The 19082-nt window shown below is 41.5% G+C and overlaps 2 protein-coding genes and 1 non-coding gene across 3 annotated transcripts; 1 reads left to right on the top strand and 2 right to left on the bottom strand.

Moving 5' to 3' along the window:
• Positions 1-86: 86 nt before the first annotated feature.
• On the top strand, positions 87-15983 carry LOC117746489 (homer protein homolog 3-like). The gene is made up of 11 exons (XM_034555648.1): positions 87-602; positions 773-821; positions 3966-4122; positions 5820-5951; positions 6119-6223; positions 6862-6870; positions 7306-7439; positions 9489-9645; positions 14116-14223; positions 14348-14428; positions 14530-15983. Exons 2-11 carry the CDS (start codon positions 799-801, stop codon positions 14713-14715), a joined length of 1092 nt encoding a protein of 363 aa, XP_034411539.1. The 5' UTR covers positions 87-602; positions 773-798; the 3' UTR covers positions 14716-15983.
• A 564-nt stretch (positions 15984-16547) lies between these two features.
• Positions 16548-17442, bottom strand: LOC117746332 (ubiquitin-60S ribosomal protein L40-like). The gene is given in 4 exon segments (XM_034555392.1): positions 16548-16654; positions 16724-16810; positions 17356-17391; positions 17394-17442. Coding segments are annotated over 4 exon segments (279 nt in total).
• A 348-nt stretch (positions 17443-17790) lies between these two features.
• trnan-guu lies at positions 17791-17864 on the bottom strand. The gene has a single exon. It is a non-coding gene; the product is annotated as a tRNA-Asn (tRNA).
• Positions 17865-19082: the final 1218 nt, after the last annotated feature.

Below are 19082 nucleotides of genomic sequence, written 5' to 3'. Positions count from 1 at the left end.
CTTAAGAAGTCTTTTTAGGCCATGGTTTTTCCTCCGGGACTATATTTCCCGAATCCTTTAAAGCAGTCCGCGCAGAGCGGTCCTGTAGCATCCAGGTCGCAGTGTGCACACGTGGAGGCTCATTGGCTGCAGGCAGGCTGACACCGTTTCCCTGCTCCGCAGATTCGCGCAGCTGTAGCGGGTGCTCGGAGCCGGTGGAGCCAGCAGGTGGTACTCTACTGTCGACTGTGTCCTACTGTTGAATGCGGGCGGCCGGCTGGTTGAAGAGCGATCTGACCACCGGGACGAGGTCAGACGGAGAAAAGCAAAGCGGCTTCTTTATCCGGGAGGAGGTGGACACACAACCGGGCACTTCAGTCACCGAGGTAAGCAGGTTAGCCTCCGCCGGGTGGTGACTCTCCGGGCTCCGCAGAGGTGACCGGTGGACGCCGGTGGCCAGCAGGCTCGGTGCAGCGCCTTGCAGTGAACCCCCTCCCCTGGAGAATAAAGCATCTGGAAGCTCAGACTGGGAGAAAGAGAAGAAAGAGGAGAAAGAGAAGAGTGGGACGCGGAATTATTATCGGATACAACACGGACTCACCAAGGGTTTATACCGAAATGGGGTAAGTGTGTCTACAGTTGATTATGACATTTGATAGCAACGGGTTCTGTTCACATTTTGACCCAAATAAAATACTTGTTGGGCTAATGGAATGATTGAACTCTCTCTCTCTCTCTCTCTCTCTCTCTCTCTCTCTCTCTCTCTCTCTCTCTCTCTCTCTGTGTATTGTAGAAAAGAAGTATCAGTCACCTTGTAAGATGTTTCCTCACCACAGAGAAAGGTAAGGGCACTTTGAGTGCCAGTGTCATCTACTGGTCCCATGTGACATTAGTACTCGGACCACTTCATGAACCTGACAAAGAAACAAACAGTATTTGATTCATAAACAGTGGAAAGTCATTAACTTGAAGAAAGTTAAATCTCATAGCATCAAAGGTTTTTTCTGTGCAGTGCATGTGGAGCAGTGTTGTGGTTTCTTTTAGCCCCTTGTACTGACACAGATTCAGCAGGGTCATTTCACACTTGGCAAATCTTCTGTAACCTTCTTTCTCTTTGTGGCCCCAGAGTGCTCATACTATCTGATCCATAATTTGTAGTAATTACTAAGTGTATTGCAGTTAAAAGTAAGTAAGTAAGCTAAGTAGTAAGCTAAAAGACAAAGGAGCGATCATGCAGAGGATTAAGCAGGATCATTATTGTATGAAATTGCTCATTTTCTTTACAATAATCTTCTCTCCGATTTGTAGAATATGTGTATAATATCAAAGGTGGCTGAGTATCAGTCTGCAGGATGGTTGTGTTGTCAGATATTGTTGCACTGCTGTCTTTTAGATTGATTATTTAAAGACTCTTTGGTTGAACTTCATTTCTTTTGGCAAAACTGAAGGATTGGTGCTAAATACAAATAGCAACCTTGCATTCACTGTAAATCAGTCTAAACGAGTGCAGGAGAAACCCAGTAAAGCTACTGGGTTACTGAAGATTGTATGAATTAGTGGAGGGGTTCATCATCAGGGGCAGCCACGCCCCCGTCTAATCACTAGGCTTTGTTATGCTTAAAGAGCCCCATTGAGCCTGGTAGCCCACACCCATCTGCTGAGGACAGAACATCCTAAACCAACTATTATATTACATGTCATTTAGGTGACACTTTTATCCAAAGCGACTTACTAAGTAATAACTATGACTGAAGATTTAATATTTTCTTTGTTTTATAATAATTTATTTAATATCTTTAGGCTTTAGACGGTTGCCCGGACACTAAAAGCGATTTGCAAACATCACCTTGTGTTTTAGAAAATTGTAATCAGCAAAGCCATTTTATAGACCAAAGAAATATTAGATCAAATAGTCGCACAAGACCGTCAACCTTATAGGAGTGCAAAAGACTGCTTCTTTAAAATATTGTATGTGGCTTTAAGTTGTGCTGCTTCTCATTCCCACTAATAAGTTAAATGTATGTCCATAGAAAGCCAGAGCACAAATCTCACTCCCAGCTTCAAACGGCACTCATCGCTGTCTTCTCAGTCAGACCTCAGATCAGTGTATCAGGGCTGCAACAGGAGATCCACTGACAACAGGCAGGCTCACTGTGAAATGAGAAGGAGAATTATAGTGCGCGTTATTATCAGACTATCAGACTGGAGTGGGTCAGCCGTCGAAATGCCACCGTTCATGTCAACATCTTTACAGTCCAGGACTGTATGTACCAGCCTGTGTTATGCTTCTTCTTTCATCAATATCTCCTGCGCCGAGAAACACACAGACAGTCCATTATTGGATTTGTGTGTCACTAATGGGGTCAGATATAAATGTACAATGGCTGGCCAAGATAAGTCGTTCTATTGGGAACTGCAACATACAATACTGCACAGAAGAAGTATCCTGCTTTTAACCTTGTTATATTTGAACAGCACCACTTTTAGGCAATTTTTTGAAGAGATGGAGACTGACAGTAAAGATATGAGTAATGAATAGCAGCATCTTGCTGTGATATATATTTTTTTTCTTGCGTCTTATCAATGTCATTATTGTCTGTACCAAAAAAACATCAGCATTGGGTTTATAATCTGTCTCCCATATTTTAAAGACATTTCAGAAATGTCTATGTTAGCCATATTTGTTATAGAGGCATAGACAACGAGAGAGTCAATCCAGTTTAATTGGCGATCACGTTGACATTGATGTGTGACCTTGTCAATGATCTATTTAGCTAAGTTATTCATGTTATTAGCCACTTGAGCCCTATGGATGGTAATGTCCGTGGACTGGTCGTCCCACCACTTTGATCCAGGATAAAGTATCTCAACAACTATTAGATGTTCCATGAGCTCTGCACAGACATTCATGGTCCTGAGAGGATGTATCCTACTGACTTTGGTGACTTGCCTCTAGTGCTACCAGCAGGTCAAAATGTGTCAAGTAAGATGGTGAAGATGGTCAACATTACACCTGGTAGACATCAACATGGGAGCATGCAGTTTCACTGCGAGCAGATTACTTAGCACTTACATGGCTGTAGACCGTTCTGTTGTTGTGTCTTGTTTCTGCCTTTGCATTGGTTTAGAGAGGAATGTGTACCAAGCAGACAAACCGCAACAGTTTGATAGCCTACACTGTGACTTCAGTGAGTGTCAGAGGGACATTTTGTTTCATATTTAGACTAATGCGTAACTCTTAGTTTTATATTTTGTCATATGTAGGCTACTTTGCTTTATTATTAAATCAAAGTGTTGTAATACACAGGGCTGTAAATGCACAGACTGGACACCAGCTGAAGAGGAACAAAGGAGTTAAAAATGGAGAAAGACCTTTAGCAGTCTTGTTCCTCATATCACATATCACGTGGCTAAACCTCCTCCCAACACTAGGGCCTTTGTTGCTTTGATATATTTACCTCGTATCCAGGATACATCTCTGCAAATACTGGCAGGCGCAGAGCAGAGGGTGGAGGGTGAACGACTCGGGAGAGGGTCCAGAGCGTTTTAGTCAACATCCTTTGCCAGCTAAGTCACAGCCCTTTATGGTGAATGACGCAGGGAAAAGTGTGAGAGAAAGCCAAAGGAGGATTCCACCATCTGTCCCTGAATGGCAGCAAGACAGATGGAAAAAGAAGAAAAAGAAACACAATTTGAACCGAGTTGCATGATAATGGGTTTTAATGGAGGGCAGTTTAAATGTTTTTATGCTGAAATCATAAGCAAAAACCCATTCTTGTCAATTCAAAATGCTTTTCGTCTTGTTTCCCATGATTTAAAAAAATGTGCAGATCTTCCTCAAAGCGAACATCAACGTTAACTACATTATATTCAGCTACTTCTAAACCATTGTTGATTAACCTGATGTGTGTGAAAGAGCTTGCTTTTTGATATTTCTATATACAGAAACAATTTTCTCATCGCCATCGCTGTGCTTCCTCCTCCAGGGAGCAGCCGATCTTCAGTGCCCGGGCACACGTTTTCCAGATCGACCCGGCCACCAAGAGGAACTGGATCCCCGCCAGCAAACATGCCGTCACTGTGTCCTTCTTCTATGATGCGAACCGTAACGTGTACCGCATCATCAGCGTGGGCGGTACCAAGGTGAGGAGGAGAATGACAGAGACTATACGAAAATTATCAATAAAGAATAGTTCCAGTAGACGTCCAGAGCTAAAATGTGAACCATGTATCTTTCACAGTGAAAACACCCAATTTCTGAGGGATTTTCTGAAAGTAGTGTTACTATGTGGTGACCATGGCAACAAAAGATGATTTCTAACAAAGGCTTCTGTCCAAACAAAACAGCGCTACATTAATAATTTCCGTCTTCGCCAGCTGTCATCCTACAAGAAAATCTGTAAGGTTAAAATATATATATATATATATATATATATGTTAACAGGTGTCAACAAATCAGCAGCCAGAGTGTCTTTCTGGCCTGCGGATTTAGATTATGAGGAAGATTGCAGGGGGGAGGGGGAGGGGGGTCTATCTGATCTCTTCTGAGCACCTCTGGTCTGACCCACATTTCTGACTCCCAGAAGGCTTTGCAGTTGGTCGCTCAGCAGCCCAATCCTGCCAGGACTGGTGTCTGCCTCCACAATAATCTTCACTGCTGTCGCCATCGTCCAACATGTTATGTCAAACATTTCACCTCAGAAACGGAGGCCGTAGCATTCATGTTAAAATTGTTGGAGGAGAGAAAAGGACCAAAAAAAAAACTCCTAAGCTGCCATTGCCCTGCAATTCTGGGGTTTTAGATCAGGTTCATTTTTTAAGGCTGGAGATGACGTAAAAAGGTTTATAAATATATCCGCTCTAATCATTTTTCTCTCATGTGGATGGAGAGAGGTGGTTGCCTCTACTCTGAATTTACTTTAGACAAAGACAATAATTGTGACGTGGCTGAGCTTTAGTTTTTTATTCATATTCAAAAGAATAAATGTGTCTCAAGTGCTTGAAAATAGATTGCCAGGAATCCCAGAGGAAAGTTATTGCTTCACAAATGTCACCACAAGCACAGATGTTTCCCTGCATTCTTCCCCTTTCCAGCAAACATGTCAAACATGAAGGTTTATGGAGGCGCTGGGTTCAAACAATGACACTAAACTAAATAATAAAACTTCTCAGCAGTAGTTTTTGTTATTTACGGCTGCAGACTCCAAAAGGAGAAATCCCAAATGCAACCACAATATTTACATTTTAGAATAAATAAACATTCTAGGTAATTAAATCAATCAATTGTCTGATGCCTCTGTTAATTCAATGTTGAGCTTTTTTTCTGCTCTTGTGAATCCAACAGTGTTATTGGTTGATTCAGTTTAAATTCTTACCGCTTGAATCTATTAACTGAATTTAAAATTCCAGTTAATATTTTACTCATCGTAGTTCATCAATTTATTTGCTGTTTTCCTGCACAAGTATAAGAAATGATACAGAAATTAATACAATATATAACATTAGTACAGGAGTGTGGAGACGAAGTGTTGCTGACTTCACATTATTCTCATGCACTCCTACTTCTTAATTTAAAAGTAATTAAAATATATCTTGTCACATATTAGTTTAGCTTTACTTTGAGAACAAAAAAACTACATGTGTGTTAAATCAAGAGTGTGAACATTACAGTTTCTCCATAATAGTGCTGTAAGGTCTGGAATGACGATGAGTTATGAAATGTTGCTTTTAATAAGGACTATTAATGCCAAGTAATCATTTCATTTGTCCTGTCCGTAGCTGCTGCTGTTTACTGCTGTGGACCAATCTGAAGGACCAATCTTTTTTTTCTGCCTTTGCAGGCAATCATCAACTGCACCATTACACCCAGCATGACCTTCACCAAGACGTCTCAGAAGTTCGGCCAGTGGGCGGACAGCAGGGCCAACACTGTGTATGGACTTGGTTTTGCTACAGAGCAACAGCTGCATCAGGTAAACAAATCCAATGTCAACAAAGGTACTGATGAATACCGTACTTTAGGAAATCCATTTTATTCATCAAATCCTCTCAATCATTACACATTTCTGGAGGCCAATGAGTGCTGCATTATTAATGTGTCATTACCTGAAATGGTTTATCACTTGTCCTCTTTTAAAAGTTCTCAGATAAGTTTAAGGAGGTGAAAGATGCAGCTCGTCTGGCGCGAGAAAAATCGCAGGATAAAGAACTGGCCAACACGGCGCTCACCATCGCTGCTCCACAGGTGAGGGAAAAAAAACATGAAATCATAGAGCAAGCCACAGTCATGATCCACAGAAACTGCCAGTGATACATTTTTGTCATTTTAGGTTAGAGGAGGCACTGGCCAAGGTTAGATGAATGCACCTGTTACTTTGCAGCAGTTCAGCTATTAGAAATGTCCACTGTTATTAAATCAAAGGAGGGATTGAGAGAGAGAAAGGAAGGATGAGCTGGGTCACTTGTCTCAGAGGTAAGACAAAGTGAGGAAAACTAGGACGATGGTAAAATTATCCTGTGTCGCTCAGTGGTGCGGCGCTTCCTCTGCTGCCGAGAAGCCTCTGAATCTAACACTGTAATGATGAGAATGTAGTCAGCTCAGGGCTCTTTTGATCAATAGAGAATAATTACCCATCAGTTGCATCTGCTTGGTCATGAGGAACATGCCAATTTCCTTTTGATTCTGTCTGAACAGATTTCAAGTCATGTCTCTAGCTTTGTCTTTATCGATTTGATGAACACATTGGAGACTCTCCAGACACTTGCCAACCGCGTCAATTAATTGTGCTTGATGTTTGCTAAGTGCATAACTGCTTGGTGTGAGCTTTGTGATGACTTCTTTGTCTGTTTTTTTTCTCTCTCCACCTGATTGATTTCCTCTAGTTCTCACAGGTGAGTCTGTCGGTTTTTTTATCTTCTGACTTCATCACACAAAACAGAAACTGAAGAAAAAATAAATATATGTGAAAATATACTCTACTTTCCTTTTCTTTCTGTCTGTCTCTGAATTTTGTATTTACTTACACCCGCTGTGATGGGCTTATATCTCTTATTTGATCAGAAATGCAATAATACAGCTCACTTCACCACAAGTCCATCCAGACCTGAGACAAAAATGTAGCTCTGCAGCATAGCTTGTATTTATTTCAGTGTGTTTTTGATTTAATCATTGAGCAATCTACACTTGACTTTGATGTGAAAGAGATTTTAAGATCTGACAGTAGTTTTCATAAAAGAAGCAGCCTCTCTTCTGTCTGAATAACCATTCATTGTTGTATAATACCTTGTGTGCTACCAGTAGAGTCCATTTACTGATGTGTTTCTCAGGACCTCTCTGATGAACTCCAGTCTCCACCGGTGATGTGTGTGAACGGACCCGAGGACAAGCTGTTCCGCAGCCAGAGCGCGGACATCACCCTGTCTGCTGAGAAGGAGCGCATTAAGAAGATGCTCTCTGAAGGGTAACTGAGTTATACACACACACACACACACACACACAAATACACACACACGCAGACGCACACACACACACACACACACGCACACATTAGAGTGGAAATTGTCCCTGAAGTCTCATTTTCTGTTCAAACGGATAAGAATCCCTTTGAGAAATGCTTGTTTTGTGGAGGTGTTAAGAATCTGCTTTCACATTGGTGATCGTGTCTACTTCTTCTTTAGAAATCTTGCATTGGGATTTGAAAGAAGATGAAAAACATATCCCTCACTTTATACGTTCTTGTTTGACTATGGAAATAGCAGTTTGACAAAAAATAAATCTCAGCATACGGTTTCATTACCTGGTAAAGTTTCCAGAGCTTTCAGCCACATCACATTAGTGGATAGAGTTGTCATGGTGATGGTTCAGTGGTCACATGACATGAGTATGGAATTTCACTTATGCAAACTCTCAAGGATGCAGAAAGCTTCAGAAAACGTGTCAGTAAAAGAATGTGTCCTAAGATTGGTTTTGTTTTAGATTTATTTGCCTCCTTGGTGGCAGTTAGACGAGAAAATTGATATCACGTAGTAGTAATATAGTAAATATGAAGATGCATTCAGAGGCAGGTTAGCTTAGCATAAAGACTGGAAACAGGGGAACCTCTGTTCTAAGGAATCACCATTTGCCTCACAGCACTTCTAAAGCTCAATAATTAACATTCCACATCTTGTTTGTTTTATCATACAAAAAAGCAGAGTAGAGAATAGACAAGCTGTGTTTTTACAACTTTAGAGCTGCTGGTTAATGGATTTTCTTGCTTATTTGCTAAACTAAGTTACAGTTTCCTGGCTCCAGCTTTATATTAAAGAGAAAAATATGAGAATGTTATTTTCTAATCTAATTCTTATTCTTCTTATTGATTGCACCTTTGTTTTGTCCCCTTTAACATCCATTTTCCCAGCAGACTTCACTGAGTATTAACATGGTTTTCATTTTGAGGATTAATAACAGACGTTATTCAAACTATTAAGCTTTTTGAGTCAGTGAAGAGGCCATTGTTGAGGTTTTACTCATTAACATCAAATAAAGCTTGTAAACATTTGCTCATTCAGTCGGTTTGAGCCACCCTCAAAGCTTTTATATCCTGCAGTCCAATTATCACAATAGAAAGCTGCTCCTTAATGGTTACCATGGTAAACTGTTGCCATGGGACAACCGCAAGCTTTCTAGATGTAAAAGGGACGAATCAAAAGCGAAGAGAGAATCTGACTAATCTTTCCTGCAGATCATACTAAATATGATTGAAATATGATGATCATGATTTCATGGCTCATGTATAGATTCAAGTGGCTTATAGGTGCACGCATAGATTGTGAAGCAGCCCGTTTTACTTGCGAGTGTTCAGTATACAATGAATGCATCTCGTATGGGGACTCAATACATTGTAAATGTGCTTTAAATTAAGATTCAGCTTTCAGCCACACAAATGACGCTTTATGCTCACAACATTTCATGTGTCACCATTGTTATGGGCAAAACGACACAAAGGAAGACTCTATGATGCCATATTTATTTCACAATACACATGGTTGATGCCGACTATTTTTTTAATTATTATTTTTATTCCCTGATGTTTAAAAAAAATTATTTGACCTACTCGGACTATGTCGGCACTCTAATTTCCTTTAAAAATAGTCTTAGTGTCACATTGAGTCTTTGGATTAAGATGACTTTTAGACCATGGGAACAGTTTGGTCTTCTTGTTTGCACTTTGGGACTTTTAATTAGTGTATCTTTGCTCTGTTATAATAACTGTGAAGGGACCGGACGGTGGGTGTGCTGCTGCAGGCTGCTGACCTTGGTTTCTTAACACTGTTGGAGTGGCTTACTGCTTGTGTTAACCAGGCCAACCAGTAAAATCTCTAGTAGCGATAGTATTCAGTGTTTTCTTGTTTTACACAAGACTCAGTTTTCAGCGTTTGGCTTAAATTGTGTATAATAAGTATCTGTCATATAAGCCATATTATCATAAGGCTTACATGTACACTATTATGTAATATGTGTTTTTTAGGTCTATCTGTGAGATGAACCTGGAAGCAGAGTTCTTCACTCTGCAGGACAGCAACACCAAGCTGGTGGCAGCTTTGCATGAGGCTAATGCTAATGTGGAGCAGTGGAAGAAACAGCTTGTAGCCTATCAGGAGGAGACAGACAGACTCAGAGAGCAGGTGAGCCTTGACTGACAGGTACAGAAGACATTTTGAAGTGTGCATTCACTGAAAACTCTATTAGTCATTATTAAGATATTAATTCAAAAGCAAAAATCAACCCACATACCAGTTGTATGTCTGTAGCTTCATGTCAGCCATCTCCAACAGTCTTCATTAGTAGGTTCAGAAGTACAACATTACTCAGTGTTTCCCCTAGGTTTACAGCTTTGGCGGAGGGGTGACACACCGACACAAACACAAACACTTAAAGGAAAAATTATGTTCATTTCTTTTAATGACAACCACAAAGTGTGCAGGTTTTGTAACTAGAGTGTGTTTTTTGGGGCTTTTGGAAGAACATTTCCAGAGCCTCTTGATATGCGTCAGAAACGTCTGGCCCATTAATCGAGACCCGCAGGCAGACTGCAAGATGGTCTTGTTGCAGATGTTTGTCATGACTTGCAAATACATTAACTGTTAGGCTTTAAAAGTGATAGCTGATAGCTTAAAATAATGATAGCTTATAGCAGTAAATCACATATTTATTACCCTGTTCATGGTTGAGAAGTCCCTCCTACAGTTTACACTGCTGACCGGGGCTGTCAGGGCAATGGAAGCCAGCAGGCTCATTGTTGGGTACAAGACACCAAACTCCTCATAATTTGAGGACAGTTCTGACAGTGTGGCCAGCTATGTCTTGTTATGAAAAGGTTCAAAATGATGTCAGTCACACAGTATTTTGTTCAGAATAATGTCATGTTGAAATTTCACATTTTAAAGTTACCCTGAGTGGACCAGAGACCACTTGCTGTACTGTATTTGATCTATCTATTCATTCATGTAATGTATTTATTTAAGTCATTCTTTTATTTAGGTACTGTATTTACTTACTTACCAAGATTAGTCTTGTAGAGCCAGGGGGAGTATTTCCCCTCTGACAGCCAAGCTGGGTCAAAACCTGGGGGTTTCTGTACTTGCTAGTCGCAGGAGAGAGACATCTTCACCCCCCTGGGAACGTTTAAAAAAACACAGATATAGCCGTCTGCTTTTCACGCACCATATTTTTTGACGCTCCATTATATTCTTGCCATTACTACAGTGTGGGGATGAAGAGTGTTTCTGACTTCACATCCTTCTCATACACTCCTACTCCTTAATTTAAAAGTAATTCAAATATATCACATATTTGTTTAGCTTTACTTTGAGAAAGAAAACAACTACATGGGTCTTAAATCAAGAGTGTGTAATTCTTTAAAGGTGCCCAGGTTTCATACATTTAAAAATTATGTTTTAAATGTAACAGAAAAGGGAAGGGTTTCCATCGAGGAGACTTTAAAAGGAAATGTTGGAGTAGTTCATTTTAACATTTCAATCCTATATCACGGTAAAGTAGTACCTGAGTATCAGATTTAGATTTTACTTTATTCATCCCCAAGGGGAAATTTCTTGACGCAGCAGCAAAACATTTTTTACAAATATATAATACAATAAAATAAAATAGCAGGGTGTGTTACATTTAAGAATTTAAATAAAGGAAATGAAAATATAAAAATTAAAGTGTAAAAATGAAAGTGTATACAATGTCTCTAAAGTATAAAGTGACAGCGGTGCAAGGTTTATTGATGATCAGTTTGAGGAGTAGATTTATTATAAAGTCTAATTTAATGTGGGCAGGAATGTTCTCCTGTATCTGTCCTTGTGAAGCGGAGCTGAATCAGTCTGTTGGAGAACGTGTTCCGCTGTCCCTGCAGTAGGTGGAGAGCGTGGTCCGGGTTATCCAATATGGACAATAGTTTCTTCAGTGTCCTCCTCTCCACCACCTGTTCCAGATAGTCCTGTTTGCAGCCAATGATGGAGCCGGCCTTCCTCACCAGTGTAGTGAGTCTGTTAGTGTCTCCGGCTCCAATGCTGCTCCCCCAGCAGACTATGGAGAAGTCCAGAGCACTGGTCACCACAGACTGGTAGAACATCTCCAACATCTTGCTGCACACATCGAAGGATCAAAGTTTCCTCAAGAAAATGAGTCGACTCATCCCCTTCTTGTACACAGCATTGATGTTGGCCTTCCAGTTCAGTCTGTTGTCGATGGAGACACCCAGGAACGTGTACTCCTCCACCATTTCTTCTTTGGAACAGGGACCAGGCACAATGTCTTCCACAGCACCGGGACTCCTGTCTCAGGCTCATGTTGTAGAGGTGCTGCAGGACGTCCGACAGCTGGATAGCGCAGGTCTTCAGGACCCTGGGGCTGTGCCTAAAATCCCGCCCATGAAAATCACAAACAGAATTGGTGACAAAGGGACAACCCTGGCGGAGGCCTACCCGTACTGGAAACATCCTTGACTTTTTATATCCAGGAGTATCCAAGAGCATTTGACCCCCTCAACAACCTCAGCTAGGCATATGGATGAGTCATCCCCCAAGTGTTAAAACTCTGCAAGGCTTGGCTTTGGGAAAGTCTGCGCCAAGCCAAGCCAAGCCCAGCCCTGCTTTCCATTTCTGAGATGTCTCACAGTTTGCCAGAACTTCCTTGAGTCCAACCTCAAGTCCTTCTCCATGGTCTCCTCAAACTCCTCCCACACCTGGGTTTTTGCCTCGGAGACCGCTACGGCCCATCTGGCAAACCCGCTACATGTCTGCTGTTTCCGCGGGTTCTCGATTGCAGCCACGACAGGCACCAATGACCTTCCGACCGCTGTTCCACAAAGGAGGCTCTAAACGTGGCAGACTCAGATTCCATGTCCCTGGCCTGGGAGACCTTGTGGACAGGAGCCTCAGCCAGACGCTCCTACTACACCCTCACCACACACAGGTCTGTCCGACAGCCTCCCCGCTAACTGATCCAACTCTCCACCGGGTGGTGATCAGTTGACAGCTCTGCTTCTCCCTTCCCCCAAGTGTCCAAGACATGTCACAGATCTGATGATAGGACTCGAGAAATTTGGGGTTAAGTGTCTTGCCAAGTACACATGGACATGGACATACCAAATAACTTAATAAATAACATTAATCGTAATGGTTATAATAGTGTCATACTGTATACAAAGATATTTTCGGAGATGGTTAATGTAACGTGAACGTCTCAGACCATTACATCCCCAGTGATAGCTGGTGACCTGTCCAAGGAGTACCCAGCCTCCTACCCAGTGGTTGCTTAACAGAATAAGCAGTTTATATGAATGGGTGGCTGATTTGATGGCTGGATTAACTGTTACATTGAAAGCTTGACCTCAAACTCAGCGGCTACATATTAAATGTATTAGAAAAACCTCTGGAATACACTGTTGAAACAGATCTGTTCAAAGATTAAACACCACTGGTTCAACTTAAATCAGGCCAAAGAAAGCCTCCTGCATTACTGAGCCAAACACTGAAAAGTCTACTCTCTACTAAGGGAGGTCATGCTGGTTTTGATTGGCTCCCCACTTAATTTCCTTGATTTGTATCCATTGCGTAACAAAATAAAAAAGGACAAGTTAGTCAGACTGGTAACACACTTAATCATTTGTTGACAAGACTTGTGCTGCAGGCAATGTCACATTTCACCACAAGGGAGTTTGGTCTATATACCCAGAACCGTAGCTGTTTTTTACACTTGAATTACCTCTGAGGTTCCAGTTAATTTAGATGCCTCTGGCCTCTCTATCCTCACTCATCAATAAAAGGTATTTTCCCATTTGCTGGTTGCTGTTTCCTCTGGGTACGACCTCACCTCAAGCTGACAATTACAAACCTTGATACTTTTCCATTATAGCCCAGCTTTACAGTATCGATCACTAATTTTTAATTATCCACCACTCGTAACAAGAAACAGTTTTCCCCATTTTGGTCCACATCAACAAATGAATTCCTACAAGTGAGAACCATTTCTCCGTCTCCTTTGGACCGAGCTTGTTCCATCTATCTGAAGAAGGGGACCAGGTGGCTGAAAATGGTTCACGTCTCTGGGGTGGTGTGAGAGGGAGAGGGGTTTGTAGGACAGCAATATCCTACTTTCAATGCCCCAGTTAGGAAAAATGAAAAATCACCAGAGGGAGCTGGCATCCACTCGCTTCTCCTTCTCTCTTTTTTATTAGTTCTACTGCTCCTTGAGTCTCAGCCATACATGGTTTACAAAAAAAGGTTGTCCTTCTGTTTTTTCCCTGATTTATGAGACCCCGATGGCACAGCAGCAACGATTTCACTCCTGTTTACCTGATAACGATAACATGATTCACCTGCCTGTTCAAACTAAAAACATGTGAGGCTATAGAATTAATAAAACACAAATGACATTGATAAAGAAAAGCAAAAATAAGTGAGAATCGATCATTCTTTTCAATTAGATTGGCTGAGCTAAAATTGAAAGGTAAACTTTGGTGGCAAAGACAGCAAATAATTGGTCTCCCCTCATTTTAAGGCCTTAATGTTTAACAATACTGAATGCTAAGATTTCCATGTGAAGCCATATGCCACATACTGAATATGACTATCTCTGTGTGTTGTAAGGTGGTTGAATTAGAGGCCCATGGAGGCCATGGCCCCAGTGACCTGCTGAAGGATGAGCTGACCCAGTCCCTGGAGGAGCTAGAGGCCCTGCTGAAGGCCAAAGATGAGGTTAGTGCTTATTCTATTTCCTTATCAGCTGGGAGACGGGAAGCTGTAAAGTCCGTCAAAGGTGTTGATGAACGATTCAGCCACTCAAAGTGAACCTTGTAAAAAATATATATAACTTTTCCAGGAAATCCACATTTTGCAAAGCAAGAAAGTAGAGTACCACGAGATGGAACATCACAGGGATGAGGCCATTCATAGATTACGGGTAGGAGTGAGATAACTACGACAACATGGTATGCTTTCATAAATGATGCACACTTTTGTTGAGTAACAGAGAAATAATCCACAGCTTCCTCTTCTCTGCAGGAGACAGAGATGCGCAACGCTGAGTTGGAGCATCGCATCCAGAACTCGGAGCAGAACCTGAATAACTCTCTGGAGGACCGGGATCGCATGGACTGTGAAATCCAGAGGGCCATCGAAATTCTAGACATCAAGATCTTTGACCTTAATGACCTTCGCCAGAGCCTGGTTAAACTCATAGACAAATAAGAGTGTGAAAATGGGTCAATATCCAACCCGAGACAGAGACATGGAACAGATGACAGGTTTAAACAAAACAAGATGGAGCTGGCCCTGTCCTCTTCACGCACAAGAACCACCTCGGCAGCAGGGAGGGAGCAGCATAAACATGGTTTTGCTTATACAATCTAATGTAACGCTTCATGTTGCTTTCAAGGGTAACAGTCAATGCAATAAACCAACTTTAAGGTAAGTGCTTAACACCGCTAGACATTTAATGAGAATTGGTGCTTGTAGTTTTTCATAAGTATGACTTTTGTACACTTGTGCAGTGTCGGTATGAATAAGAGGCCTTGTTCTTTTGTTTTTTTAAATGACGGGGGATATTTTCACATCTTTAGAGCAAAACGAGTCCATGAAGTGAATGCAAATAAAAAATAAGACAATACAAAATTACTTTAAAGAGAATTGCCTATTTAACAGCCTGCCTAAAATATATGTATTACTGAATTAACAACCAACAAAGTTTAATTTATGCAGAGATACACTTGTGCATGGTCTTATAGATACTCATGCATAATGTAGTAGCTGTTACTTTGTGTTGAGTGAAGGACAGAGTTGTTCTAGTTGGTGCTTTTACCACAGGACTAAGCAATGACATATATTCATAGTCAGTAAAAATGTATGCCACACACATTAAACATTAGATCTTACTAGTGACACCAAAGATCAAATGTTAGAAGCAGAGTCATCGATAAGGTATTTCAGCACTTGTCTATTATCACATCTTCATTTAAGCTCGTAAGAATCCTTTAAATCTAATATGTGTGACAGTAACCTGTAAGTAGATATGATACAATATGTAATTACATTTAGGATAAATTAGTATTTTCCACATGATATAAATCAATAATGTTACAGCTATTAAGTAAACACAAGAAATAAAAGTCATCACTTAGATAAGTTGAACTGGTCCCGTCTGAATAGTCGTCCTGTGCATCATCTCTGAACGAACCACTGACTGAGTAACTGATTTAGGATAAGAGACATGTTCTGCCTTTGTCTGTGGCCAATACGCCGCACGCCTTGTGAGTGTGGCTGTTCTGTTTGAAAAGTGGTACAAATCTTTTTTCCTATTGGTCAACACAGTCCATGATGCTATGTGTGTGTGTGTGTGTATATATTTTTTCAAGCCTTATTGTTCTATTTCAAGGATGGTTGTTGATAATCACGCCAGTCTGTCTCTCAACTGTTGTCATTGCAGTTTGGAAATAAAAGCAAAGAATACACTTTAATGTACCTTTTCCTTGTGTTGACAGTTGTTTCCCCTGTGGGCCTTCTGGTTTATGTCTACCAAATGGATTCAGCATTTTGATTAAAATATGCATCAACAGTAACCATCATCACTCCGTCACTCCCATCGATGAATGTGTCAGTCTTCATCTCATTATCTCTTTAATAAGCACAGAGCTAATGCCAATCACATCTCCACCCCTCCTCTAAGTGGTAGTGCCTGTTTCACCAGGCTGAGATGTAAATGGCTTCATGTTTTTGTGTGTACTTGAACTCTACCAACAAATCTACAATGTGATTACATGCAAAGTCCAGTGGTCCTCAGACTATCTTTCAACATTTACAATGTAAGCAGCCACGTTGGCAACAAATAAAGTTGTTATTTTGTTAAGATTAATGGTCAGGAAGCTTTACAAGTTGCTACAGAATCTCACTCGTAAAAGATTTAACACGTTGTAATATGAAATAATTACGCTTTACTTATACATTTCATATTCGAGCAGCTTTGGGTTTTTGCTCCTCTCCCGGCTGAGTTCAATCTCACCAACGTGACACTGTGCTGGGTTTGTTTAGTACTTGCGGCAGATCGTCTTGTCACAGTTGTGCTTTTGAGCCAGCTTCATAGAGGGCTCGATGATGCCCCCTCTCAGGCGCAGGACAAAGTGGAGGGTGGACTCTGGGGAAATAAACATGATGAAAAAGGCCAAACCTCTACCTTATAACATCAGTGATGATTCTAACCTACCCTTCTGGATGTTGTAGTCTGACGAGGTGCGTCCATCCTCCAGCTGTTTTCCAGCAAAGATGAGACACTGATGATCAGGGGTGATACCTTGAAAACCGTCACAACTGGGAATTGGTGCTTGTGCCAGTCATGGAAGGTAATTTAAAGTTTACAGCTGCCACTCAAATTGTAAGTATATAAGAGGATTATTATTTGATGTGGATAGTAGTGTAGAGTTAAATACTGTTATCAGCTGACCCTTTGTTTATGTAATCCTACACTACCTGTACTCTTATGTAACCGTTCTTATAATAAATAGATATTTTCATAGTAACCTTACTGTTTGTCACGTGACCTCCCTAAGAATTTTATATTTTTCTGGAAATCTCAATAAGCAACACACAAAGTTTACGCAACAGGTTTTGATGCAGAGATAATGGCAATGTGACCTCTGAGCCAATCAATTTGTTTTCAAGAAATCGTAGTTACACATGAATCTGCATGTTGGGAAATACAAAAAAAATAAGCTATTTCGTCCTAGCTAAGGTACATAATATCAAACAACATACATCATCACTCTGATAAATAGCCATATGCTGTAGATCATTAACATTTATTTTTGCCTCACATTTGCTCACACTAAAGAATGTAACCTTCCTTGTCTTGGACTTTCACATTGTCGATAGTGCCACCTCAAGGGTAATGGTTTTACCCGTCAGCGTTTTCACAAAAATCTGCATCTTTCCTCAGTAGAGAGAAGCCAAAGAAAGTGTCAATCAGACGGATTGTGTGTTCTTGTACTTTTGATAATATACAACTTCCTCATATGTATTGATTATCCAGGTACCTGTACCTGTCTGCTATACTTTTTTCACAGAGGATACTTAATAAACAAAACATATACAACACAAAACAAAACACCGGACAGTTAACGACTGCAGTTAGACCAACTTGTAGCTTATACTTTTTTGCATTCCCTCACAATCGAACAAAAACAATCATTTTAGAGCACGTCCATGCGGCTGCTCACAAAATGTCTCATCACCGTAATAAAACGGGGAATTAAATAAAGGTATTGAAAAATGAATCGTCCCTGGGTGGGCTTGAACCACCAACCTTTCGGTTAACAGCCGAACGCGCTAACCAATTGCGCCACAGAGACTGCCCTACAGGAGAGGACACCGAAAGACATTAAATATGCGCCATATTTGCACTGTTGTAGGGCTGATTGCAGGATCATCAGGGTCACGTCGTCACGTTAATTACCGATGCAAGAGCGCCCCCTTCTGGCATCTTGGATCAGCTAGGTGGCCGATCATCGGCGAAAAATAGAAATGTACTTCAATTAAAGTATATAAAAGCATTGCAGACACTAAAAGTAACAGTAGACAGTAACTAAGAAGAGGCGAACATGCGGGTGGAGGGTTAGTTACATGTGACGGACAACTTTTATATCGTACCACACGGCCGAAACAAAACTAACCTGTGGTTAACTTGAGCACTGCGTCAAGCTAAGTTAATATACTGTGTTACACGCTATCTATATAACTGTCAGGTAGCTTACAATTGTTGACTAGTTAATTTAAAGACATTCAAATGAACCGCAGGGCCGAGCAAGTGGCTCAACCTGTTGGCTGTAAGTGGCAAATGGCAATCTCAGGTGTCCACGTGGGTCAGAGCTTCGTTAAACTGAACACATCACCTAACGTGAACCAAGAGTACATCTTTCATCAGTTGCACAACTATAAAACTAGTAATAATAACTTAGGATACAACTCACATCCATCGAAAAGCCAGCAAATGAACGCTCAGAATCGCTCCGCTCTCGGACCGTCAGGAGCCGTCAAGAACATGAATCACGTGTTTGATTTGGATATTAACCATAACTCATCAACAGACTCGTGCGTACATGTAACATATCTCCTAATATCACCTCAGTCAATTACATTATTTGTGACGCTCCTCCTATGAATCGCCACCTTAACGTGGTGGAGGAGTTTGAGTGGCTCAGTGATCCTGGGAGCTATGTTGTCCGGGGCATCAGCCCCTGGTAGGGTCTCCCAAGGCAAACAGGTCTCGGGGGAGAGCCCAGACTAAGAGCGGTTCAATAAACCCTGATGATAAGCAGCCCACGGATTGTAGCCACCTTGCCCGGACAAGGGAAACCGGGGCACCCTCCCGGAGCCAGACCCAGGAGGGGAGCTCGTTGGCGAGCGTCTGGTGGCCGGGCTTTCGCCCATGGGGCCCGGTCGGGCTCAGCCCGAAAAAACATCATGGAGCAGCAGTCACCCTGTGGACCCACCACCCGCAGGGAGAATTATCGGGGTCGGATGCTATGTAGACCGGGCGGCGGGCCAGGCGGGAGACCTGGGCGGGCCGA

This window comes from Cyclopterus lumpus, chromosome 17 (genome assembly GCF_009769545.1).
Source record: "Cyclopterus lumpus isolate fCycLum1 chromosome 17, fCycLum1.pri, whole genome shotgun sequence".
Lineage (NCBI taxonomy): Eukaryota > Metazoa > Chordata > Actinopteri > Perciformes > Cyclopteridae > Cyclopterus > Cyclopterus lumpus.
This window is presented reverse-complemented; position numbering and strand designations above follow the sequence as displayed.